Consider the following 25,560-nt stretch of genomic DNA (forward strand, 5'->3'; position numbering starts at 1 on the left):
GCGCTAATGTGCAATAAGAGTAACGAACTGCAGGGGGCAGCAGTGCGCCAAAGTCACCCTCTAACTTGTCATACTTGAAACGCCGACGAAGAACAAGTTCGTCTCAGAAGAAAGTACAGTTAGTGCTGATAAAATGGTGGACGACCAGGTAAAGTGCATAATTCGACTGTTATCGAAGTGTTAGTTATTCTCGCTATCCGCTACCTTTACTTAGGTCACGAATACACGTGTCCAGGCGCAGGCTATTAAGTAAGCTAACAGCTAGCCGCTGGGCTAACGTCATCACTCAATGTATGTGTGTGTGTGTGCTTGGGGAGAGGCACCTGACAGCCGCTCACATGATTTTAATTGTAAAACAGCGAGGCTGTGCTGGCGGAAGAATAGTTTACATACACTTTAACACGTTGCGTCTTTCAGTTTGTTTCAGCGCCATATCGTTGACGAGCAACTTTCAACGAACAAACATGTTCGGCAAGAAGAGGAGAGAGCCCCTCCCAAGAGGCAGGGGCGCCGCCGCTGCCAAGCAGGTATCAACAACAACAAGAGTGACGCACAGGCCCTTTTGCAAAAGCTTCTGCAGCACATCTCTTTCACTCCTGCTTAGATGGGCCTGTTCATCGGCATGGACCCCGAGGACATGATGACGATGGGTGCCGAAGAGGGTTTGGGCGACCCCGACTTGGAGGCTGAACTGGCTGCCATCACCGGAGGCAAAGCGGCCTCTTCTGCTGAGGGAAGAGCCAAGCACAAGGGAAAAAGTGAGAACTACAGAACTGGCATTGTGTTAGTAGTAGTTTGTCTGGGCATGATACATTACATTTCAAACAAACAAAAATTAGTACATTGTGTTGAATCCCAAAAGGAGTAGGCTGAAGCAAGACAGCTTATAGTTGTATTTTAATGTCGAGCACGGCCCATGTATGGTGTATGCTATAACAGTTCTCAACTTGTGCTGTCACAAATGATTATTTTGCTAGACGAGTCACTGATAGCAGTTACAATTAGTTCATAAATCGGATCATATGTAAATTCCAGCACATTGCACCAGTATCGCAAACTTTTACCAAACCAGTGTGGTTTGAACATGAGTCGGTAAGTCATAAATTACAACAATAATGCAAACAAGGCTGTGGCTTTATAAATTCAACATTATGTTTCATGAAACAATTATATGTAAACATGTGTTTCACTTCTCAAGGACTGAATATTTCTAGAATCTATATAAATAAATTAATGAATAAATGAATTAAAATATACTACTGAGGGAATGAAATGAAGCACAAGTTGTTGTTTCCCCCCCAAATTACAACCTTTGCGATTTGAAAATTGCATTCTACTACAATGTGATGTCAATTTGAATTTGGTTAATTGTTCAGCCCTGATTGATACATCCACATCAGATTTTTGTATGGCATACAAGTTTATGCAAAAAATGTCTCATGGTAGAGTACATATTAATACCACTATGATATTTGTATTGTTTGTTTGTGTTCCTTTTGAGTTTACCCTTATTTCTTTGAGGCAGTATCGCAGCATTGTTGTTGTTGTGTGATTTACACTCCGAATAGTACTTGTGATTTCACATGTTTTGGGTTACAGGCCCCCTGCCCATGGAAGACATCGCCAAAATGGCAGATGAGTGTATGCGAGACGTGGACAATGATGATGAAGATGATGACAATTTGGAGGACGATGAAGACCTCCTGGTTGGCCTTTTTTTTGGGGGGTTGCTCGGAAGTCACTTAAGTTATCTCGAACCTTGTTTTCTCATTGCATTGTCTGCTTTTTTTCCCTGACAGGCTGAGCTAGAGGAAGTGGTGGGCGAGGGTGGCGGGGCGGCTGATGTTGTTTCTTCTTCATCTGCGGTGGCGGCTGTTGAAACTTCGCGTCAGGTACACACTGTTGACTTGACTTTGAAAAGCTTTAATTTAACCCTTCAGGTATTTTAGGTGCAGTGGTACTTCGACTTAGTAGCAACTTGAATGCTGAATTATTTTATTTTATTTTTTTTAAACATAAGAACGGGCGCTAAATGGTAAGTATCAATCTTAACAACAAGCAGCTAATTATAATGATTTAACCAAAGAACAATTCATGGAAGTATGCTAGCTTAAAGCTGAAAGAATATAAAATGCCATTGGTGGGCTAATGAAATTAGCACCAAATTGCAGTAGTTGTAACCTTTTAAGTTGGGGTGCCGTTTTTACGGCCACCAATACTGATAACTGATGATTTTTTTTGTGTATATTGAAAAAAACCAAAATAAATAGTATACAATATTAAATATAAAAAAAGTGACCAGTGACAATATCGCCATTTTTTGCTCCCGGTACTTTCTTTCAGACATTGAGGCAATGAGGAATCTCAAAAGCTCTGATGTGCATCAGTAGCTTACCTATTAATAAAGCTGGTCATGTTTTGTCAGTCTTATTTAACTTAAAGCAGAAGTACTGTAGGTAGTCAAACATTTTTATCTTATATCAAGTCCACTATTTCCCGCTGCCTGGTAACCACATCACATTATGTGCTTCAAAAACAAAGCACCACCTGGTACGTAATGCAAGCAACAATATTAATGGAGGTGAAAATAAAAAATTGAATCATTTAACAATTGTGGTAAGTGTTGTGTCCCCATTCACATGAAACTCATACCTGTTGTTCATTCACCCGAGGATTCTTATCCGGTGGTTTGTTGTGCGTAACGCAAGCACAAAGTTTGATGTGTGTGTGTTGTCCATAAAATGAAAAGGGAACATGTACTGTCTAGGCGCCGAGGCGGTCACTTTCCAACTATAATTTTTATGTATTCCTCATCACAGAGTAGGCGCAGGAAAGTACAGATTCTAAATTCTACTATGGAATTCCATTTTATTTTCCGCCACGGAGGCGGGGATTAGTTACTGCCCTGAGTAGCTTGTACCTGCTGGGGCGTATTGTTTGAGAGCAGCCTGGTGGAAAGCAAAGACAGGGAGGATGGGTGACTGCGTAATTTGGATGTGACTATTTTTAACCAGCTCGGCACTGATTGGTCACTGTGTCTTGTTATGAGAGTGCTTTCATTAAAACAAAATGCATTATTTCAATTATTTGCAATGCATGCATACCGGTATATTCTTCCTAACGTATGAAAAGAAAATGAGTTATATCAATAAATAGTGTTGTTCCGATACCAATACTGTTATCGGCAGAGGCGCCGAAACTGCATTAAAACAGTGGTATCGGTGAGTACTCACAAGTAACATGCTGATACCATTAATTCCAACGCTAATATAGGATTTTGGATGCAGCATCTTGTGTCTTGCACGACATTCACTGATATGTGACGTGCTCAGTTTGAACTTTACCCGGTTGAAAGTGGCGATAAGGTAAAGATTTATACTTAACTGTCAATTGATTTGTTTGTGATTAAGTTTTGAGTTAATTAATCATGCCTCACTTGTATGGCAATAACTGCTAAAGATGTATGACTGACGCCATTATGTTTGTTTTATTTTCTAGCTCATTGGTGTAAAATGTTTTTTGTATTACTCAAAAACGGATTAAAAGAAAACTCCAGACTAACAGTAAACTTTTCATCATTTCAACCGTTGCTACAGTAAGGTATCATCAAAGTAATAAACATAATACTTGCAAGGAGCGGCAAGTGGCAGGGTTGGTTTGAAAATGGAAATTACTCAACCCGATGAACATATTATCTGTATACAAATAAAACTTGAGGACAATAAAGGCCTGCTTCAAATTGTAAGTGAAATTGCAAGACTTGATATACGGTGTTGTTTAAAATTCAGGACTGCTAGGCAGTCTTGATAACCACACTTCCTCCTAATCACCACTGGTGCTCTCCACCCCCCAAAAAAATAACTTTCCTCCACTTATTTTGACAGGAAATGAGCATGCCTGCAGTGGCTACCGTACCTGGCAGCTTGCAGCACACATTAGAGGAGAGGCTCGCCATGTACAAGACTGCACTGTACAACGCCAAGACGGCGGGCGAGGGCGCCAAAGCCCGGCGGATCGAACGCGGGCTCAAGGTGACCACCATTCCAATATAACATCATATAGTCCCATTGGTAAGTTATGACTAAAATGTTTCACATATACTGCCCTAACAGACACTGGAGACCATGCTGGTTGCAGTCAAGAAAGGCCGTCAGGTTAGCGAGGCGGAGATTCCTCCGCCCGTCGCCACGGGAACCCAGCGTGCCGAACCGAGCGCTGTGCCGAGTGCAGACCCTAGCGCCACCCCGGCTCTCCCCTCGCCTCCTGAGATCGTCACATCTGATGGCAAAGAAGAAGAACAGCACGCGTCCGCCTCCATGCCAACGCTTGCTGTTGAACCCTCTCAGGAGCTGGCGGATCCTTCACAGGAGCTGGCGGATCCTTCACAGGAGCTGACGGATCCTTCACAGGAGCTGGCGGATCCTTCACAGGAGCTGGCGGATCCTTCACAGGAGCTGGCGGATCCTTCACAGGAGCTGGCGGATCCTTCACAGGAGCAGGCGGATCCTTCACAGGAGCAGGCGGATCCTTCACAGGAGCAGGCGGATCCTTCACAGGAGCAGGCAGCCACCTCACCAACTGCTAATACAAATGGTCAGTGTCAGGTTGATTCAAATAAAGCAAGAAAACAATAAGCTAGAACAGAATTTTGACCTCGTAAATTACTAAAAACTAGTTCTTGGTATGAACCAGACCTAAAAAGTGTCCAATATGTGTTAAGAGTTGCACCCAAACCCCAAATGTTTCTGGACTTCTCAAAAATAAAAGCTAGTAAGGAAGTTCCAAACCAGGGGTGAGTAAACCAGGACGACTTGAACTCAATGTGCATGGAAAAGCTCAAGTCCACCAGGAAGTGCCTTTATTCTTATTTTGTGGTGACACCACCAACTCAGAATGGTACCAGTGATGACAAAGAGAAAAACTGTGATGAGTAACTGTTGAGCTAGAAATGTAGCTGTAACTGAAATCCGGTCACGACTACTAGCATCTAATTGACGACACAAAAAGTGACACCTGCTTTTCATTGCATTCGCAGCGAACGAGCGAGTTGCGACACTGTTGCTGCAAAGGCAGCGAGAATACAAAATGGCCGCCCTGGCATCCAAGAAGGCGGGAGAGGCGGAGCAAGCCATGGTCTACTTCAGGACCAGCAAGGTGCATACGAATAAGACACATTCGCAGTTGAATTTATCCAGTGAGCTTGCTGCACATTGTTGTTACCTCCACCCAAAGTAAGAGGTTTTGATTGTTATGAACAATGTCAAGGAAAAAACTGCATTTGTGACAAACTGCATCGAGTCACGCCTCAGTTGAAACATCTCTGTGAGGGCTTGCCTCATCTGTCACTTTTTTTGTCCAGTTAAAAAACATTTTTGGTAATTGTGTCAAATGAGGTTTCATTTGACACAATTACCAAAAATGTTTTTTTTTTTTTTGTTTTTAAATTAAAGTCAGAACTAAGCATGAAATCGGCACTTCTCTCACTATTTTTCACGACTTCCAAGGTAAAAAAATAAAAATAAAAATTCCGACAAACAACTCGTGTCTCAAATCAAAGTTGTTAACAAGGGCTTTCCAAATGTAATTAGTTTGTTGGTATGATGATATGATGGCTGAAACGAATGTCCTTTTTGCTCGTTTTAATGCAGAAGTTTGATTCCGTGATCGAGGCCTTGAAACAAGGAAAAGCGGTCGACCTGAGTGGTCTACCTCCACCTCCAGGTTGGTTTACGCATCATTATTATAGTAAAATCATATCAAATCAAAATCATATTTAAGATGCTTTAGTTCCTGCTTTCTTGTCACATGGCACAGGTGGAAGCACAACGTCAGTCAAGCAAAACGCCCAAGTCCCTCAACCGGCCGCAGCAGCTGCAGGTGCCTTGATTACACATTATAGTAATACAACAACTTGAATCTCAAATGTCCATACTGACTGTTGTCATTCCGCCCGCAAGCCCCACCGGCTCCCAGGGATGCACTGGAGGCAATGGAGCAGAGGCGAGCCAAGTACCTGGAGGCGTCGGCTCAAGCCAAAGCCACCGGGGATGAGCGCAAGTCCCGCATGCATGACCGCATCGCTAAGGTGCAAATAACAAACACATGCTTCTGAGTTTCTTAGCAAAAATTTACATATGCTTTTCGTAAACTTACTTCTCCGCCAGCAATACCAGAGCGCCATCAGATCTCACAAAGCAGGAAAACCGGTCAACTTTGACGAGCTTCCCGTTCCACCAGGTGACCTTCTTCGGTGACGAGTCCGAAATGTCTTTTTGTAGCAGTTAAGAAATGACCAGGGATTTTTTTTCTTTTTCTGGTATGTTTTTGAACAGGCTTTCCTCCCATCCCGGGCCAGAAGGCCACGACGGCCGAGCAAGGATTGGTCGCCGCGCTGGAGGCCGCCTCCAAGCTCTCTGCTACTGATGATGCTGCTGCTGTGAGTGCAGATGAGGAAGAAGAGGAGAAGGAAGTGGAGGTAGCCTGTTTTTTTTGTTTGTTTGTTTTTTTACACAGAGATCAAAATTTGATTTTGTCTCCCTGTGACTTTTACATACAAGCCAGCCAAACAGGTTGTTAACACCATTGTGTGCACTTTCAAATACTGACACCACACGACTGGTGCTTAAAATAGTTATGATAATGGATTTCAACACAACAGGGAGGAGGAGTGAGTGTCAGGTGTCTCATCCTACATATGAGGTAGGGTATTGTCTACAAGACCATTTAATGAGAACTGCATCACAGGAAAAAAAAAAAGGCTAAAAAATGCCAGCAATGAAGTATGACGTTTAAAACGGTAACACTCACTTCTCTCTGCCCTCTTGTTTTGAAAGCAATTGAAAGCAAAAGTGCACACAGTTTGTGAAAATTGACTGGATTCTGTGTAAAAGGCAAAAGTTGACAATGCAATATGTTCTATTACAGCTCTGACGATGTAATTTTGCAGCATCATGTGTAATTGAGCCTAATGTCAGGTGTATGTTTTGTAGCCAAAGAGCACACTAAGTGTCCCGGCTGTGTCACAAGGTCGGAGAAGATCTCCGTCTGCTTCACCTGAAAGAAGATCCACCAGAGATCTCTCACCTGCAGGTCAGTCCTACTACGTGCTGGGACACACAGCATCCTTTCTGATGATTAAGCTGCTTCCACTACTTCTACGATTACTTCTACTTTTACTTCAAAATTTCTTCTTTATTCTTTTCCTACGACTTCTACTACCTCGACTTCTTAAAACCTTCTTTTCAGTCTTGTTGTACTGCTACTTCTAGTTTGTCTCCTTCTATCTTAAACCAATTTTACTTGTACTTTTACTTCTATCTTTTGATTGTATGTGCATTTGCTTCTTTTACATCTATTTCTTCCACTTTTAATTCTTCTACTACTTTGTTTACTTACGGTTCTTCTGTTTCTACCTCTTCTGCTACTTTTTCTACTCCCTGTACTTCCTCTGCTCCCTTTTCTTCCACCTCTACATCTACCCTTCTTCTTTGCTATTTCTGCTGCATCTTCAGCTGTTTTCCACTACTTGTGTTACTTTTTTTTTTTTTTTCTTCCGCCTGCACGTGTACTTCAGTTATTTCTATTTGGGGTATGTTCTTCAACAACTACTTTTTCCTCTACTCTCCTGCTACTACTTCTTTGACTACTCTATTTTTTTCTTATTTATCATATGTTGTTTTTGATTTTTTTTTTTTTCCCCAAGATCGGGGGATGTCGTTAAAAATTTGTCCGCTGCGGGTGGGTGATGTCCTTAGAGCAGGGGCGGGCAAACTCCGTCCTCGAGGGCCGGAGTCCTGCATGTTTTGGAGAGTTCCCTCTTCCAACAAGCTGATTCCAATCAACAGGATCGTTATTGGGCTCATGCAGAGCCTGATGAGCTGATCACATATCAGCTGGGTTGAGGAAGGGAAACATCCAAAACCTGCAGGACTCCGGCCCTCGAGGACCGAGTTTGCCTTAGAGACTATTTTGTGATTAAGGGCTATATAAATAAACTTGACCTGACTGACATATTTTTTCTGTTTGTATCTTTTCTGTTTCTGCTTCAATTATACTCCTGCTACTACTCTATTTCTTGATCCTCTAGCGTCACAGCAGCTGGAGTTCATTGAGGGCCGTCGCAAGCAGTACATGAAAGCGGCGCTGCACGCCAAGCAGAAGAACGACATGGAGCAGGCCAAGAGCTTTCTGCGCACCGCCAAGGGTCTGGAGGCCATGGTGGAGGCGGCGCGAAGTGGGAAAGCCGTGGACGTTAGTACGGTGAGAAGCTACTAATAATAACGCAAGTAATAGACTTCAGATGTAAACGACAATGATGGCGGACAGGTGCCGTCGCCCCCCGGTGACGAGGACGAAGACTTTGTCCTGGTGCACCACAGCGACGTGGGGATTTCGGAGAAAGCAGAGCAGCTCTACGCACAGTTGGCCAAGATACTCAAAGAGCAGCGCGAGGTACAGCAGTTATGACACCGACCCTTCTATTGCTAGTTCTGGCACCATTCTGAATCGCTTTTTATATTTCCTGTTAGAAATGTTTGACTTACTCCAAGCAATTCACCCACCTGGGGAACATTACGGAGACCACCAAGTAAGGAATAAGAATTAGCATGCTCACAATACTTCCACTGGATAAAAATGCCTTCGTTTTTTTTTTTTTTTTTTTTTTGTTTTTTTGTTTGTTTTTTGTTTTTGTTGTTTTTTGACTGCGTCAGATTCGAGAAGATGGCCGAGTCATGTAAAAAGAGTATGGAGCTACTAAAGATGTCTCAAGCCAAGGGTCTGCCTCCCCCCAAACATCACTTTGAGGACAGAACCTTCCACACGGTCAGGTGAGCAAACATTCCATTTATACATATGAATAGCTGCTACTTATTGATAGCTGATACTTAGACTTAGAATTATTGATAGCTGTGCATGTTCATTTCTTACAGGATGTTCCCCGATCTCAGCAGCACCGAGATGGTGGTGGTTATTGTGAAAGGGATGAATCTTCCTGCTCCCAGTGGTATATGCACGTACGCACGCGCACACGCACTTTATATGTAAGTTGTTGATGAAGCGTGTGAAACCTCTCTCTGCAGGCATCCAAACAAACGACCTCGACGCTTACGTCAAGTTCGACTTCCCTTACCCCAGCACGGTGAGCCGTCTCGGATCTTCATTAGCTCCTCCTAGCAGTTTTCTCACTTGTTTCACATTTGTTTGCCGTTTGTGCCCCCCAGGAGCAACCCCAGAGACACAAAACGAACGTCATCAAGAACACAAACTGTCCAGGTGAGACTGCTCACATGTGATTTCTCTTCATATTGCGACACTACCCACACCTGCTGCAACGTCATTGTTTTGGACCAGAATATAACCAGAGCTTCAGCCTGTCAATCAACCGCAACCACCGCGGCTTCAGGAGGGTGGTGACGTCCAAAGGCCTCAAGCTCGAGCTGCTGCACAAAGGGTGAGTCCTGTGCATTCAAGAGCATCAATATATAGCTTCTAGTGGTGCAACGGATCAGCATTGATCCCTAGTCGGTTCGGCTCAAGCCCCATGGTTCGGATCTCGTATTAACTGGGAATTGGTTGGTAAAAAACAAAACAACAACAAAAAAGGTGCGCATTATAAAGGAAACTGGAACATGCTCAACGTAACACCGCCTACGATCAGGCTAACTTCAAAATAAAGTTTGCCAAATAATACATTGACGGCAATTGAAATAGCCTTAGAGTACTTTTACTTTGAAGTTGGCCCACATCGTGGCATGATGGCTAGCTTGCTTATCCCTTTTAGATGTTTAGGATTTCTTTATCAAAGTTGACTGACATTGTAGTTGCGACCAACATCAACACAACGCTATCCCAAACTAAATCGCTAATTCAGGACGCCAAGAATCCGCTATTTAATTACATCGTCATTGTATGATACAGCAGAAGTCTCCAACGTAAGTGGCTAGTCGCTAGCTGTTAGCATTATCAATGCGTGCCTGGTTAGTGGCTGTAAATGAGTTTGACAGATGGTACTTGGCTTATTAGATTTATTTTTCAATATTCTGGACCAAGGCTACTTTGTAATTCAACTCTATGTTTAAAGGAAGGGAATGTGCCTTAAATTGCACTTTGAGGTCTTTAAAAATAAATAAATAAATAAATAAATAAAAGATACCAGTAAATATAACTTTGTCTTCATTTATTTTATAAAACACTTTTGCCCATTCATAAAAAAAACATTATTGCACTAAAAGTTGTGTTCCTAAATCATAAACGTCTATATGGGACATTTTGAATTGATTTTTTTTTTTTTTTTTTTTTTTTTTAAATAATGGGAAAAAACGTTTTTACAAAATAAATGAAGACAAAGTAATATTTGTCTCTTTTTTTTTTTCTTTTTCTTTTTCTGCCCCAGAAAACAATCCGATCCGTGATCTGATCCGAATCGTGAGTTTTGTGATCCACTATTATCTTCACACGCTATTCTCACCACTCTGAATTGCTTAATACCGCGTTATAAATTACAGAGTAAGTGGGGATGGTAGTATCAATTTGTGTAAATATAAATTTGACCATGTTTGGACATAGGGCATTTCTGCTGGATGGTAACAATATTAACTCAAGTACATGACAGGAAGGAGATGCCCACCAATGTAAAAGCATAAAAATCTTAAACAAATGGAGCCATATGCACACACCAGTCTTGAAGACTGAAATGAAGGCCCTTTTGTCCATAAAAGTTGCCCAATTTTATCTCCAGAAAGGTTCTACGGCAGAAAACTGGCGGTCGAAACCTACAAAAATAAAAGTAGGATCAGCAGATGTGACGGTAACTTTTATTTTGATGATGGACTTGTCCGCCTAACATTTCCTGTGTGTGATGCAAAGTGGCTTCCTGCGAAGCGATAAGCCCATTGGGACGGCGCACGTGAAGCTGGAACAGCTGGAGTCCCACAGTGAAATCAGGGAGATTGTCGAGGTAAGGCGATCTAACATAAAAAGAAAAAAAAAAAAAATTAAAAATCGTGGCACCTACTTGACTGCGCCAAGAAGTTGTTAAAATACGTAGGAACTGTTTTTAATTGTGGAAAAAAAAAATATCGTATGTCTCCTTTTAATGTAAATGGCCTCTTCCCTGCCAGGTGATGGATGGCCGCAAGCCTACCGGTGGTCGCGTGGAAGTCCGCGTCCGCCTCCGGGAGCCTCTAAACGGGCAGGACATGCAGGCGAGCACCGAGCGCTGGCTGGTAGTGGAGAGGTCGCAGGTACGCGTTCATTATACCGCCGCCAATTTCCATCCACGCCGCTTCTCATCTCGTCCTTTTTCTCTCTCTCAAAGCTTCTCGTCTAGACAGACGTAAGAACACCACCACATCTGCCATGAAGCTACGCTACTTAGTTTGACAACGCTTCATGGACTTGCGGATGGAAAGCGTTCGATTGTACTCAGGAGGCGTTTCCCCCTGATACCCCTTGGACCTCTTTGGAGACGTTTGGATTTGCACATTGGAAAGACACCCAAGCTGCTTGGCCAGGTCAGTCATAAGGCATTTAGCGACATCTGCTGGCTGAGTGTGGGACTTCCGCTCATGTTTAAGACTGGAGAAGCTCAAGTGCTGTCTATGCACTAATATACCAAAGTAATCGTTGTTGCTGTAAAAAAAAAAAAATCTCAAGATATTTATAGCCAAGGCTCATCGTAATATATTAGCACGCAGCATTTCTTCAAATACAAACAATAATAAGTAAGCAAACTCTGCAGAAAACTGACAGTGGAACCTCCTATGTTGTTTAAAAAGAGATTGTAGTGATCAGAAATCCTTGTCTTATCTGTAAAAGGTTAAGAAAAATTGTGATTTTGGTACAGATATGTCACCATGAAAAGAACAAAAAACTAAAAAAAAAAGTTTGATGAGCAGAGGTACAATTCAAAATAAATAAATAAAAAATGAACTGAACATAATTAGCTTTTAGCTGAGCATGATGGCAGGGAAGCTGTTAGACATGGGTACACACATGAATGCCATTTATAAATCGTTGCAGCAAAAAGTTTTTTAAAAATTTTTTTATTTCGACTACCAGTAAATTTATTAAAATATTTGTTTTCTCTTTGACTTGATACTGTATTTTCTGTGGAATGTTTTTGGGGGAGAACAAAGTAAATTGGTTTTGGAATATCTTTAGCCTAATATGGAGCATAGTTGCCTTACTCATATGTGAACATTTAGGGGAAACGAGGGGGGAAAAAACACAACAAATTGAACAGTTTTTACCCAGCACATTGTTCTTTTTTTTTTTTGTTTTTTTTTTTATTATTGCTACTGTGACAGTAAGTTAAATGACTTAGACAATTATGTGATTAGGCTAACAATATGACTGGATTAAAGGATGATCAATGAAAAGTTGAAATATTAGAATACAATTAATGACATAATTTCAAACAATTTACCAAGAAAATAGCATGTGACTAATTACCGGTACTTTTATTCTGTTACATATCTATTGTGTTTTCCCACTTTTATGACAGTGAAGCTTGAAATTATTGCCTTGTAGGAGGTCCCACTGTAGGAGTTAAATCCATGTCGTTTATGCCTCAAAACGCACAAACGAGAATTCTCACACACTAGCACCAGTTACACCCATGATTCAGAACAATAAAAAAAAAAAAAAAAAAAAAAAAGGCAGTGTGTAAGGGGCCCTGCTGCTGTGAGGCACTTGGTGTACAATGCAAGTAGAAACCATATTGGCAAATTGAGCCTGTCAGATATCTGCTGCAACAGTCAAAAGCGTGCATGAACATTGCAATGCTCTTTATTTTATATATATAAAAAAAGAATGTTCACGTTTGTTTACAAAGGTCAGAGATGTCAGTTAGTCATCTTGAAAATCCTAAATAAATCTGATTTTACTCTGTTCCTTTTGTCTTTTCTTTTATTCTGTGCTTTTTGAATTGGTCATGTTTGACTTGACTTGGGGGATTTGGCGGGGGTGGTTGGTTACTGTACTGTTCTTTATCAGGCCGTACATTGCATGAAATGCTTTTTGAAATACTTCAACTTACTTGGAACATAAGAGTCCAGTTTGTGGCTTCACTACTATTATTTTGGTAGTTTTATACTTTCTGTATTTACTTATTTAATGGGACTCTTTTGGAGCCGATATTAATTTTTTTGTAAAAGGAAAAAAAAAAAATGTTTCTCTCCTGTGACTTGTCTCAGTCCATCTGCTTATACTATAACTGCCTTTATTTTGATAGGTAAGGTTACTACTTCCTGTTTTATTTTAAGTGGGGCTTCTGTTATCCATTTTGGTCCCGTTGATAGGAATAGCTATTATTAACCCACTTTTGTAAAATGTTTTTGATCGCGCGTGACTTGTTTTTATGAGATTGAGTCCAACTGCTTTTATTTTGGTATGTACAGTTTTTACTTCCTGTCTTCCCTGGATAGGGCTCTCACTACTGGAGCTGGTATCATCTTTTTGTAAACAATTATTTTCATCTATCTGCTTGTGTGCTGATGCTTTTATTTTGGAAAGTAAGTTTGTTTGTTTTTCTACTTTTCTCCCCATTCCCTCTGAGCTGGAGCCAATATTAAGTATTTTTGTAAATTATTATTTTTGGTCTGATGTAACTTGTTTTTATGCATTTGAGTCATCTACTTGTGCTGCTGTTTTTATTTTAGGATTTTACTTCCTGTTTTATTGTTCCCTGAGTATCTAAACGTAATTTCAATTTTTTTTTTTTTTTTTTTTTTTACAAACTATGTACTATGCGTACACTATATGTACTATGTAATATATAAAATATGTACTATACCCCACTAGTCTAAACACAGCATTCTGATTAATAGTGCGTTTGTGAAATATGAATTAAGCAGAAAAATCCACCCATTTTTATCCACCTCGGAAGGTGGCCATTTTGTTACTTGCTGTCAACTGAAATTGTCATCACAGTGCCTAAAGGGCTCAGATAACGAGCATCACGGCTCACCCGTTTTTGGAGTTTGGTCATGTGACATTCACAAGCTGAACCCACGGCTTTGTTTGAATTGTCAAATGTGACAAAAGTTCACAGCGGTGCTAATACTTTTGCAAGGCACTATATGATTGTAAAAATAAAAAAATGTAAAAAAGAAAAAAACTGAACATAATACATTTTGCAACCAAAACAAGTTACAAATCGCGGTGGTTGCTGCTGAGGAGCTTGGGGTAGGACGACCCGATGGAGCGTCCGTGCCTGTGGACGACCAGCTCCAACACGTACTCGTCCACCTTCACCTCCAGCGTGGTGCTCTTGTGGCGGGACGACAGGAAGAGGATGGTGAACAGCGCCACCTCCAACTCGGGACTGACCCCCACGAACGACCCGCCCACCGGCTTGACCAGTCCCTTCCAGCTGAACTGCAGGTTGAGCACGTGGTCGTCCTCGTCGGGCTACAGAAAAAAAGACAAACAGAACTTCCTGTAAGTGGACGGAAGCGCTTGGTCGCTGTGACGACTGCATGGATGTCTTACGGTGTTTTTGTTATCCCTGGCTTTGTAACCTTTGTAGTCGATGTGGCCGTGCTTCTCTTGTAGGTAGAACTGCACCCAATTGTGAAGGCCTGTTATTTCCTGGCCCTGCTTGGTCTCGCCTACGAACACGTGCTCGAACCCGCACGAATCCTTCCTGCGTGGAACCACATGGCGCCTCACTAGATCACTTGGACAGCAGCAGATTATCACAAGTAGGGGAATAGTTTGATACTACACTGTTAAAAAAAACAAAAAAAAAACGGGTAATTTTGCAGCGGCTGGGGCACCAGGAAAAATACTCTAAAATAACAGAAAATTACATTGTTTTATTTAAAAAAAAAAAAACTAATTTTCTGGCAGCTGGGAGGCCAGAAAAATACTGTGAAAAAACAGAAAATTGCATTCTGATTCTTGTTTTATTTTAATTAAAAAAACAACAAAAAACTAATTTTCCGGCAGCTGGGAGGCCAGAAAAATACTGTAAAATAACAGAAAATTACATTCTTGTTTTATTAAAAAAACAAACAAAACAAAAAAACAGTAATTTTCCCGGCAGCTAGGGCGTCAGGAAATAATGGAAAATTACTTTCTCGTTTAAAAAACAAAAAAAACAGTAATTTTCCGGCAGCTGGGGCGCCAAAAAATACTGTGAAATAACGGAAAATTACTTTCTTGTTTAAAAAACAAAAAACAGTAATTTTCCGGCAGCTGGGGCGCCAGGATATACTGTGAAATAACAGATTCCTACTTCTCGTAAAAACATTTTTTTTTTCCATTTTATAGTTAACTGTAATTTTTAACATTGTGGGGAATAAAACAGTATATAACGAAAAAATGTGATTAATCTGTCAAAATATGGCCAATAACATGAAAAACATTTTGACATAGCATTAAGTGTTGAGTATTTTGCTCAAAGAAACTTCAACATGTTCACCAAGGGGGTTGAACCCATGACCTCAGGGATACCAGACTGCTCTACCACTGAGCCATGCTGCCACTGGTGTTTATAATTTTAGACTTCATGAAATGTATACTTTGCTGAGGCATTAACACTACCGCACCCGTAAGTTCAATTGTTTGCTTTGCGTATTATTCACCATCTCAAGCTTTCCCCTGTTATATTACATACAATCTTGGCAAGACAGTTAAAAACTGTATTTTTATTTATTTTAGTTCTGGATTTTTTTTATTTTTTTTTACACGAGAAAATCATTTTCTGTTATTTCACAGTATTTTTCTGACGCCCCAGCTGCTGGAAAATTACCGGGGGGGTTTTTTTTTCTTTTCTTTTTTTTTTTTTTTTTTATACACGAGAACGTCATTTTCTGTTATTTCACAGTATTTTCAACCTTCCATCCATCCATTTTCAGAAACGCTTGCTCCTCACAAGGATCATGGGGGGGTGCTGGAGCCTATCCCAGCTGGCTATGGGCAGTAGGTGGGGTACACCCTGAACCGGTTGCCAGCCAATTGCAGGGCTATTTTCAACTTTTTTTTTTCTTTTTTTTTTTTTTTAATGTATATATCTCATTAGATGTGCTTGCAAAGTAAATTATACAAGAAATGCTACCATGTATAGGACATTACAGACATTGTAGTTATTTTCACTTATTTTTATTTCACAAATTATGGTCAAGTTAAATTTTTACTGTTAATTTCTCAGTACATATAAATGTTTTTCATTTTTTTAGGGTTTTAAAGTTGAATTTGGCGTTTTATTCCATGAAATAAATATTTGTGAAATTACGATACATTTGTGAATGTATTTTAACAACCAATATATGTATTTCAAATTGATTTTTTTTTTTTGTAAAAGAACAAATAGCGTCTTTACAGTTAGTAATTTCATGTTATTTTACATTTGACATGTAAAATCAGTTTAATTTTGGAAATTAAATATTTTTAAAATATAGAAAAGAAAAAAAAGTAAAATTCTTTGGTAATAGTTTGTTTTTTTTTACAGTGTACTTTTTTCCCCTCTTTTGAGTACTCATCGATATTTTTCTTATTATATGTTTCTTATATATGTTATACGTTTTTTTTCTTCCCTTGATGGGACTCATCCAGAACCAGCTTTAACCAATTTACTGTGAACAATGGAATAGCTATGAAATGCTGATATGTTGATAGTATCGCTCTGTATTTGAGTCCATCTGTTTGTGCTGGTACTCACTTTATTTTGGTAGGTTTTGTCAGAGTGTCTCATTCTGAAATAATGTGTGTGCTGGGGCCAAAAACTCACCCTCCTCTCCTGTCACGGTGGTACAGGCGGAACCAGATGTTGTAGAGCTGCTTCTTGAAGCGCCCCACATCTGTTGGTGACCGTCTCTTCTTGACCAGGTACTTGTGAGCGTGCTGTGAGGGCAAAACAACATGCTAACGTCTCTATCAGCATTCTTGTCCACCTTTTGTACCTTCATGACGTCCGTCTCCAGGATGGCATCCAGGAACTTGCGGTTCTCGTGAAGCTCCTCGTAGGTCACCGACTCTGACACGCCTGTCGACATCTCGTAGTTGTCCAGCAAGTTGATGAAGTCTGCCATTCACAGAGAACGTGAAAACCGATGCTAACATAGCATATGCTACAAACAGAATATCTTGGGGTCTTGTTCACGAGTGAGGGCAGGATGGAGCGGGAGACTGACAGGCGGATCGGTGCAGTGTCTGCAGTGATGCGGACTCTGTATCGGTCCGCCGTGGTGAAGAAAGAGCTGAGCCCGGAGATAAGCGGCCGAAATGAGTTTCCTCCGCAGGGTGTCCGGGCTCAAATCCGGGAGGGTCTCAAAGTCGAGCCGCTCCTCCACATTGAGAGGAGCCAGCTGAGGTGGCTCGGGCATCTGGTTTGGACGCCTCCCTGGAGAGGTGTTCCGGGCATGTCCCACTGGCAGGAGGCCCCAGGGATGACCCAGGACACTCTGGAGAGACTGTCTCTCGGCTGGCCTGGGAACACCTTGGGATCCTGCCGGTGGAGCTGGTTGAAGTGGCTGGGGAGAGGGAAGTCTGGGCTTCCCTCCTAAAGCTACTGCCCCCGCGACCCGACCTCGGATAAGCGGTAGAGGATGGATGGATAGATGGAGGTAATTAAAATTTTAATCGCAATTAATCGAATTACTTCAATAGTTAACTCACAATTAATCGCATTTTTATGTGTTCTAAATGTGCAGTAAAATATATTTTCTAAGTTTCATGCTCTTATCATAAAGTGGAAAAATGTTAAACTAATAGAAATTATGGCCCCATCTTTTAGTCACTGATAAAATAATTTCATAATTCATCAAATTAAAAAGATGGACTATAAAAAAAAATAAGTGTGATATTAATTTGTCTTGGTCACATTTCTGCCACTAGATGGCAGAATTGCATTTATAAGATGGTGACAGCTCAGTCCATTTTTCTTTTCATATTAAGGGCTAATCTAATCTTTGACATGAAGTAGCTTGTGAAATTATGCACATTTTAAAAATTGCAAAATACAACTTGACCCTTGTCTCCACAAATACATGCATTATTATTAAATGTGTTACTGCTAAATTTTACGTGTCTGCTGCGTTGCAACTGGAATTCCCCCATTACAGGCTTTCCTGCATATTTTTTATTTTTTTTTAAGCCGTACGTGCATATGTCTCGATGCTCTTCAGTTTGTCCTCGTCGACGTACACGAAGAGCGGAGCACGGGCACGATCCCTGGCATAATGGCTGCCCTTTGCCACGTAGCCTGCGCGCCCCTGTGAAGTAGGGATGATATAACCACAGAATAAGATAAGGAATTTACTGTGACGGCCCTATAGAAAGTTGTGTACACAAAATAAAGTTAAGAAAATGCTGCTAAGAATCCACTTGCCGTATACAGAAGATTGTCTCACCTGAGGGTCAATGATGTAATCAGTCCCCGGCTTGAGGCGGTTGACATCCAAATGCCACAGTTCATTTAACACCTCAGACAACTCCTGATTGGCCACTTTACTGAAAACGGTGAAAGTGGACTTTAAAAAATACATGAAAAAGTTGAGTGAAATTTCTAAATAACAAATTGAATAAAATACGACTTTATTTGCATTCAACTATTTTGTTCCTTGGAAATACTACTTTTAAACTTTCGTGACCTGTTTTCTAGGTTTTGGTCATGTGACATTCAGAAGCTGAGCTGTGATTGGTTACTTGAGCCCTTGTGATGTCATTTTCAGTCGACAGCAAGTTGCGAAATGTGTTTTTAAAGGTACTAATTGTACATGAAAAATAATGAAAGTATCAAATTAATTATAGACAAAATATTAATATTTGACCGCTAAAAATGGCTAAATAAGTAAAGTATCGCTTTAACATTTTGTTCTATGTTTTGCGAAAAATGACGTAGGGGGTGGGCGGAGTTTCTTACCGGTATAAAATGTTACAACTTTAGCCACGTAAAAAGTTGTTTTGTTGTTGTTGTTGTTGTTTTTTTTACTTCATAAATGTGTTTTTTCCTTGGTTGGATACAGTGTTTATTTTCTTGTTTCTAGCTGAAGCATTACCCAACAAATATATCCAAATGTCGCAGTTTCCTTTTTTTACATAACCGCTTCCTTCAACATTTCGAGGGGGCGGAGTTTTTTTTATTTTTTATTTTTTTTAAACTGTCTCTTGTTTGTGTTGCACTAATCATGCAGACCTTCAACAAATAACACACGCTCAATGCAATGCATTGCACAAAGCAGCTGCATGTGCCCCACCCCCCACACACTGCAAGAAAAAGTGCAAAAAAACAAACAAACATTGAAATGAAACTCTTTCCCACTGCAAGAATAAGCACACCAGAGCGAGTTTCTCCTTCCAGCCCGCAGGCTTGTTTTGAGTAAATACCTTCGACAAGTATTTAGAGTGTCAGTAACGTTCACTTCGAGTGTTGACAGACAACCTCCAACTACAGAACACATGACAGAAATACATTTAAAAATTGGTAAGTCTAATTATTTTACTCACCGTCTTGCCATTTTTTGCGTCCAGAGGAGACAGACTTGACTCACATCCTTTGACTGGAGCGGAAAAAGTACCGTTTTGTGCGCAGTTAGTTTATCTGTCAATCATGTTACGTCATAGGGATGCAGCCAATGACGAGAGGGACAAATTTACCGTCCACCGCCCACCTTGACAGGGCGGATCCAAACTCGTGATCAGTTTATTAATGCGGTTGTGTTAACTTAGTAATGTTCACACACGCACACACACAAAGGTTTATTGTTTTGAATTTGCCTTATTTAAATAATATGGAAGTAATCAGTTTCTGATGGCACAGATTTACTTCCGTAGAGTCAGTGTTTCAAATTAGTGATTCAAACTTAAAAAAAAAAATACAAATTCAATTTATATAATACAAATTCAGTTTTTAAATCGTTATTCAAAATGAACAGCACAAATGCAATTTATGTAATTCAGATATAGTTTTTACAATATACAATTATTCAGGTTTAGCGATTCAAATTCAAATCTAAATGATTCAGATTAGTGCGCCGCTACTCATGTGCCTCAGGGGATTATTTATTTATTTATTTTACAGGTTGGGGTGGGGGACATTTCTCATTCAATGATAATAGTTTGCAACCTTTTTTTCTGCGCCGGGGGCTGTTCAAACAAGTTTTCTCATACCGGCAATCTTTCACAATTCACACGGGTTGTAACTTGTGGTGATCAAAAGATGACAGAATCGATTGCTGCTTAATTTGGTCTGGTGGCTGCACGGCTGTAGCGGCTAAACTGCTAATGGTACGTCAACAACCTGTGCTGTGCAAACCCCTCTCGCACTGGCATGCTTTCCACATGTTGCTCCACTATAGCTTGTCCTAATGATTCACCTGGATTGTTGTGGTAACTTTTTTTGAGTACTTACCTCGCACAACATGTTCATTTACTCCACGAGGTACCGCCCCAAAAGCAACAAAGAAGAACAAGAACGATCTTGTCGAAACTGTTTCATCTTGGGAAGATGACGTCAAGGCATGACTTGTTTAGCTGTGCGTTCGGTTGTGGTTTACTTCTTGTTTCTTTTACTTTTTGTTGACGTCTTCAACTTGCAAACCCCAGAAGAGAAGGAAAACTGCACTCTAATTGGCTGATGTCACGCACATTTCCATCGCCTCTCGCTCTATGATAATTTTAGTGTTGCGGCTGTTCTGATTTTGGTGCGTCTATAGGTCGCTTGCACATGTCGTCACTTCCGCCTCGGATTTCTCGTAGTCGCCATGCTGGGTGGCCTCCATTTACGTAGCGATTCGGTCTAACACGTATCTATCACGTTTGTTTTCTGCGTTTAAAATGGTACATTGTTGCTGCATCGTTGGCTGTTCGAACAAAGCCAAGGGGGAAAATGGTCGGTCTTTTTTCCGAATTCCGAAAATAATTAGGAACCAGGGCCTGGAGACAGAGGAGTGCGGACTCCGGAGGGAAGTCGTTACTTTGGGCTCGTGTGTGCAGCGATCACTTTGTGAGCGGTAAGCTTGTTTACCTTTATTTAATGCATGAGGATTAATAACGTTTCGACCGCCCATATATGGGCAAGTTGCTTATGTTTTGGATTCATGAGCAAGCAAGTTCGGTAGTACAAGCTGGCTAGCGGACGTTAGCCGAAAGCTAACATCGAACATTTTCACCCAAGTAGTGCCAGTGCAAAGTGTTTACTGCTGAAATTGGATTGATTAGTCTTGGGCTTTTAATGCCGATAACATGTTTTTTGGTGGCAAAATGTAAACTTGGAAAAAAAAGAGACAGAAGGGGGTGATGCAAGAAAACAGACCCCCGGTAACCTACACATCATGCTAAAGAACTTATTCACGGCCACCCTACTGCGGTAAAATAACCAGTCTTTCCATATTTTATTTGTTTATATATTTGTTTATTTTAACAGGTCGCCCTGCGCCCGTTTTTCTGTCCAATCATCCCGACTGGGCTCCAACATTAAAGTTGGGTCCCAAGTTACAACATCTATGTCTCAGCCCAGTCGGTGCCAAGATATGAACGTGCACAGGAGAGACAAGCAAAGAAAAGACGACTCGAAGTGGCAGAGATTGTTGCAGTTATGCAGCCAGATGGCTCCAGTAACCTGTACCCTCAAGTACTGCTGACATCATTGACTCTGGTATGCCACTCAGAATTCATTACATGATATATTGTATGCATGAGTGAATGTATGTGTTTGTTTGTGTGTGTACACGCACCTTATATTTTAGAGACATTTGGAAGTGTTTATAGAAATAAGTATTTGCCTGTAGCAATGTTCATACATTAAAAAATGCAACAAAATGTGTACATTTCTTTTACACTGACAAAAAAACTATACTACTTTACTATATTAAACCTATTACTGGTACCGTATTTTTTTGTTATTTTTTTCTTTATTTTTTTCTTTAGGGATCTCATGCCACACCGACTTGATTGCCAATGACATGATGGAAACGAAGGCGAGCATCAAAGCATTGGAGGAGGACAACATGCGACTGTTTGTTTGGCGCTAATAAAGGCAGCGTTTATACAAATTCTATTGTTGGGTTTGTTTACAAAGCTATACATAAGACAAATGACAGGATTTGACTCAATGTGCAATATGGTCCCTCTTAAAGTAATGGCATAAATCTCTATTATTTCTAAAAGCACAAAAAATGAAGTGAATAATGATTAGATGTAGTAATTTCAGGGTTAAAAATTGAACTGTTAATTAATGTTGTTTATTTTAGCACAGGTGCCTACCATCCTGAGATGACGGTATGATGTAATGTTGATGGGGTACGCAATGACTTTCATTATGCTATGTACAGAGGAAAAAGTTGCTCTCTTTTAAATTTGTTTAATGTAAGACAAGTACCAGTACTGTGTTACAGTTTTCCCAATAATCCTTGTTTCACACTTGCCACAAAACCACTGTCCTTTTGGCAGTCTAGATTGGCACACTTCAAGTGATATCATTTGATTTTACAATCTGCTGCAGCACAAAAAACTACTTTATTCCGCATCTTTGAAGTACATGAGCAAGTGGTAGGTGACAGCGGCTGAGCAGGAACACTGGAAGTCCACTGCTGATCTAGTAAATGCTCTCCCGAGCAGTTCAGGTAAGGAGGGGATTTTGGGAAAAAAAAACTCTGGCTTTTCCAGCTGGCCAAAACGAGCGATCTGGGTGGACTCGCTCAATCACACTTTGTCCACACCACAAAGTCGCAGAAGTCCGTCCAGTTAAACTCATCTGTGCCTGAATCTGAAAATATTACAAACATTGTAATGAAAATATGAAACATAGAATTAAATAAGAAACTACAAAAAGTAAAGCCATACATACCTGGTAATACTATTGGTGTTGTCGTGACAAGTGATGGGAATTGTTGCCATCTGGCACCAGACAGAAATTTGGTGTTGTGACAGCCTCCTTAACCGTGAGATCATAAGAAAAGCTGTCAGTATGCTCAGTAGTTACCATGAACACGTTTTATTGTACTGGAAACTGAAACTAAAAATACGTCCTCTGAGAGTGGTTAACCTTAACCATTTAGAATAAGTTGATTAAGTAACATGTAACTAGTGAAAGGGTAGCATTAAATTTAATTAAGCCACTGGGAGGCTGTGCATAGTTACTTTTTATTCTTATACGCTCTGCCATATTTGCCTGTTATAAAATTGTTAGAAAAACCACATCAGGTAAACCCAGCTGTGCATGTAAACACAATGATAACAGGAAGCCTGAGAACAAATCAACATTTTTGTGTGCAGAATTACCAACACCATGTGGTTTACTTACGTGCAACAGCAACCGTTTCTTCTGATGCGATGTTAAAGTTTACACTCTGTATCCACCCGCTTACAAAATAATTGTAAGCCTCCAGGGATTTGTTGGCGTGTTATGGAGCATGTTGTCAACACGAGGTAGGGAAAGATGTCCAGAGATGTCACATTTGGCCAGCAAGCTTTCTCCGTCAAAAAAAAATCACCCTTGGTCAGGACGTAATTAGGATCAATCCCGCCACACAGAGACACCTTCTGCCTGTATCGTTGTTTTTGATCTTCCGGTAAATCGTGAAAATACTGCGAAAATTACATCAGGTTGATAAGCTCTACCGTGTAACTCGCGAGTGTACCTTGTGAACCGGCGGACACCCAATATGGCGCCCGAAGGAAAAACTCCCATGATGCATTACGATGTGCAAGCGACCTATAACAGAGATTTTTGATCTGGGAAATAAATTGTAAATTGTACCCTCTGCATTATGATCACGTGGTATTGATTTCTGTTTGATACACTGAATGGGTTTTGTCTATGTATGTTTGGAATGTCCAACTGTGTGAGTGGTCATTGGTCATTGAATGCAGCATGAGTTTACTCCTGAACGCGAATGACGTGCTTGATTTTCTTTTGCTTCTCTCCACGCATCTCTTGATTGCACTTTTTTTTTGAAAACCCTTGTTTATGTACCCGATTCAGTTTCTGAGGGTACATGTAGATTTACTTATTCCATACACTTTCGTCCATTTCAGATGTTACGTGCGATGGTGTTAACTTTGAGTCATCCTTACCTTTGGGTGGCGCCAGTGAGACATTTTGGTGTACCACGACGACGACGAAGAGGACGACAGACGCGCACGCGCAGTTGAAGTTCTTCGGGTCCACTTGGATTGTTTTGGTTCCTCACGTGTGTCTGTTAGCACGCACAGGGCGACAATGTGTCCTTAGTCGGTCGTCAAGTTGCTCTACTGCGCTTGTTTTCCACGTGTATTTTGTTTTTAACAGTCCTGGAACATTTACTATTATTTTGAGAAGGTGGCAGAGCTTGAGACGAAGACGAAAAGACGCGACAAGACACTAGCTAGCTTGGCGTCATGGCCGCCTTCGTGGAGCTAATAGCTGGCTGCTACGAGCAAATTGTGTTTGGTTACCGTGTTCGAACTGACCAGAACGTGAGTGGATTTTCACGTTATCTTAAAGAAAACAATGTCGGCTGCTAGCCACTGAGTACACTTTAAAATGTTGTCGTACTAAGCGAGGTTATGATTTCAAGATAGGAATTGGGGTTTAAAATTGGGTTTCAAGACAGGTTTTGGGTTTTCAAAGTAGACCCTCCTTTAAACCCTACTCAGTGTGGTCTCAAGGAGCCAGCGTTGGTCTTTCAAAAAAGGGTTTCAAGCGAGACAATTTTCGGTTTTCAAAGTATGGCTTTAAACCTCCTTGGTTGGGGTTTTAATGTAAGTGATTTCATGGCTGCTTATTGTTTCAAATCAACGTTTAAGGCAAGTTTTGTTTTTTCGTGGAGCATATAGTATGTCAGAAAAAGGTTTCAAGACTGTATTATGCTTTCAACTGAAACCATGGTTAGTGTTTGTAGTATTAAGATATGAATAATTGGTAATTTTACAATAAAACTTGTATTTTTGAAGGAAAAAAATCACATCAATTCAAAATGTTCAATCTTGGCAAGAATCAGTTCGTAGTAAGCCGCCATACTGTACAATACAATATAATAGTATTTACCTGAATTTATTATATACGTTTATATATATGTAAACAAATGTATACTTTGTGGTGTTGATCTTTTAGGAGTGGACGGCGAAGCCAGACTTCACGCATCACGCTCACATGGCGTCGGTGTCAGCAGTGGCGGCCAGCAACAGGTTTGTGGTGACTGGTAGCAAAGACGAGACCATGCTCCTGTACGACATGGACAAGAAGGTGGAACATGGCGCTCTGCTGCACCACGACGGTGAGTGGTGACGGTGTCGCCGGTTGCCGTGATGACGTTGTCTCCTGACCACGTGTATTCTTCAGGCTCCATCACCTGCCTGGAGTTTTACGGTGCGACACATTTGCTGAGCGGAGGAGAAGACGGACTCTTGTGTGTGTGGAGCACCAAGAAGTGGGAGTGCCTCAAGTCCATCAAAGCACACAAGTCAGTGTTGAGTCATGATAGGGGTGGTTGTCAAGGAAAAGGAAATATACAGTCTTGAGGGGGGAAATGTTGGAAGACTAGGTGTTATAATACTGTGAACAAAATATTAATTTAAATAAGTCATTCAAGTAATCGTAATATTTTCCAAAAGTCATGTTAATAATTCCCCCCC

The 25,560-nt window shown here is 40.7% G+C and overlaps 3 protein-coding genes and 2 long non-coding RNA genes across 7 annotated transcripts in view; 3 read left to right on the forward strand and 2 right to left on the reverse strand.

Moving 5' to 3' along the window:
- On the forward strand, positions 1-12,891 carry cc2d1b (coiled-coil and C2 domain containing 1B). Its single transcript, XM_077515616.1, has 25 exons — positions 1-148; positions 418-527; positions 605-758; positions 1,600-1,706; positions 1,800-1,892; positions 3,885-4,031; positions 4,113-4,593; positions 5,036-5,154; positions 5,649-5,721; positions 5,815-5,877; positions 5,958-6,085; positions 6,165-6,237; positions 6,333-6,475; positions 6,990-7,089; positions 8,087-8,259; positions 8,326-8,451; positions 8,529-8,587; positions 8,712-8,828; positions 8,931-9,004; positions 9,081-9,139; positions 9,222-9,273; positions 9,352-9,451; positions 10,867-10,957; positions 11,121-11,243; positions 11,318-12,891. The coding sequence occupies exons 2-25, from the start codon at positions 465-467 to the stop codon at positions 11,327-11,329; spliced, it is 2,730 nt and encodes a 909-aa protein (XP_077371742.1). The 5' UTR covers positions 1-148; positions 418-464; the 3' UTR covers positions 11,330-12,891.
- Positions 12,774-20,649, reverse strand: LOC144015559 (uridylate-specific endoribonuclease C-like). The gene is made up of 8 exons (XM_077515660.1): positions 20,357-20,649; positions 19,453-19,505; positions 18,357-18,456; positions 18,107-18,218; positions 16,908-17,029; positions 16,736-16,848; positions 14,494-14,647; positions 12,774-14,412 (listed from the first exon to the last, which is right to left on the reverse strand). Exons 1-8 carry the CDS (start codon positions 20,372-20,374, stop codon positions 14,152-14,154), a joined length of 933 nt encoding a protein of 310 aa, XP_077371786.1. The 5' UTR covers positions 20,375-20,649; the 3' UTR covers positions 12,774-14,151.
- The window catches only part of pak1ip1 (PAK1 interacting protein 1), a 10,678-nt gene continuing 5,188 nt past the window's right edge, over positions 20,071-25,560 (forward strand). The window contains exons 1-4 of one of the 3 annotated variants that reach the window (XM_077515629.1): positions 20,085-20,232; positions 23,983-24,402; positions 25,040-25,202; positions 25,268-25,388. In XM_077515629.1, the coding sequence (XP_077371755.1) occupies positions 24,325-24,402; positions 25,040-25,202; positions 25,268-25,388 (362 nt within the window). In that variant the 5' untranslated portion in view covers positions 20,085-20,232; positions 23,983-24,324. Of the gene's footprint in view, positions 20,335-23,982; positions 24,403-25,039; positions 25,203-25,267; positions 25,389-25,560 lie in introns of all 3 variants that reach the window. The other 2 variants (XM_077515637.1, XM_077515646.1) reach the window with 2 other exon arrangements.
- LOC144015564 (uncharacterized) lies at positions 20,359-21,998 on the forward strand. Its single transcript, XR_013282752.1, has 3 exons — positions 20,359-20,957; positions 21,371-21,601; positions 21,874-21,998. It is a non-coding gene; the product is annotated as an uncharacterized LOC144015564 (long non-coding RNA).
- LOC144015569 (uncharacterized) lies at positions 21,857-23,653 on the reverse strand. Its single transcript, XR_013282753.1, has 3 exons — positions 23,249-23,653; positions 22,793-22,879; positions 21,857-22,711 (listed from the first exon to the last, which is right to left on the reverse strand). It is a non-coding gene; the product is annotated as an uncharacterized LOC144015569 (long non-coding RNA).

The sequence above is a fragment of the Festucalex cinctus genome, chromosome 1 (genome assembly GCF_051991245.1).
Source record: "Festucalex cinctus isolate MCC-2025b chromosome 1, RoL_Fcin_1.0, whole genome shotgun sequence".
NCBI lineage: Eukaryota > Metazoa > Chordata > Actinopteri > Syngnathiformes > Syngnathidae > Festucalex > Festucalex cinctus.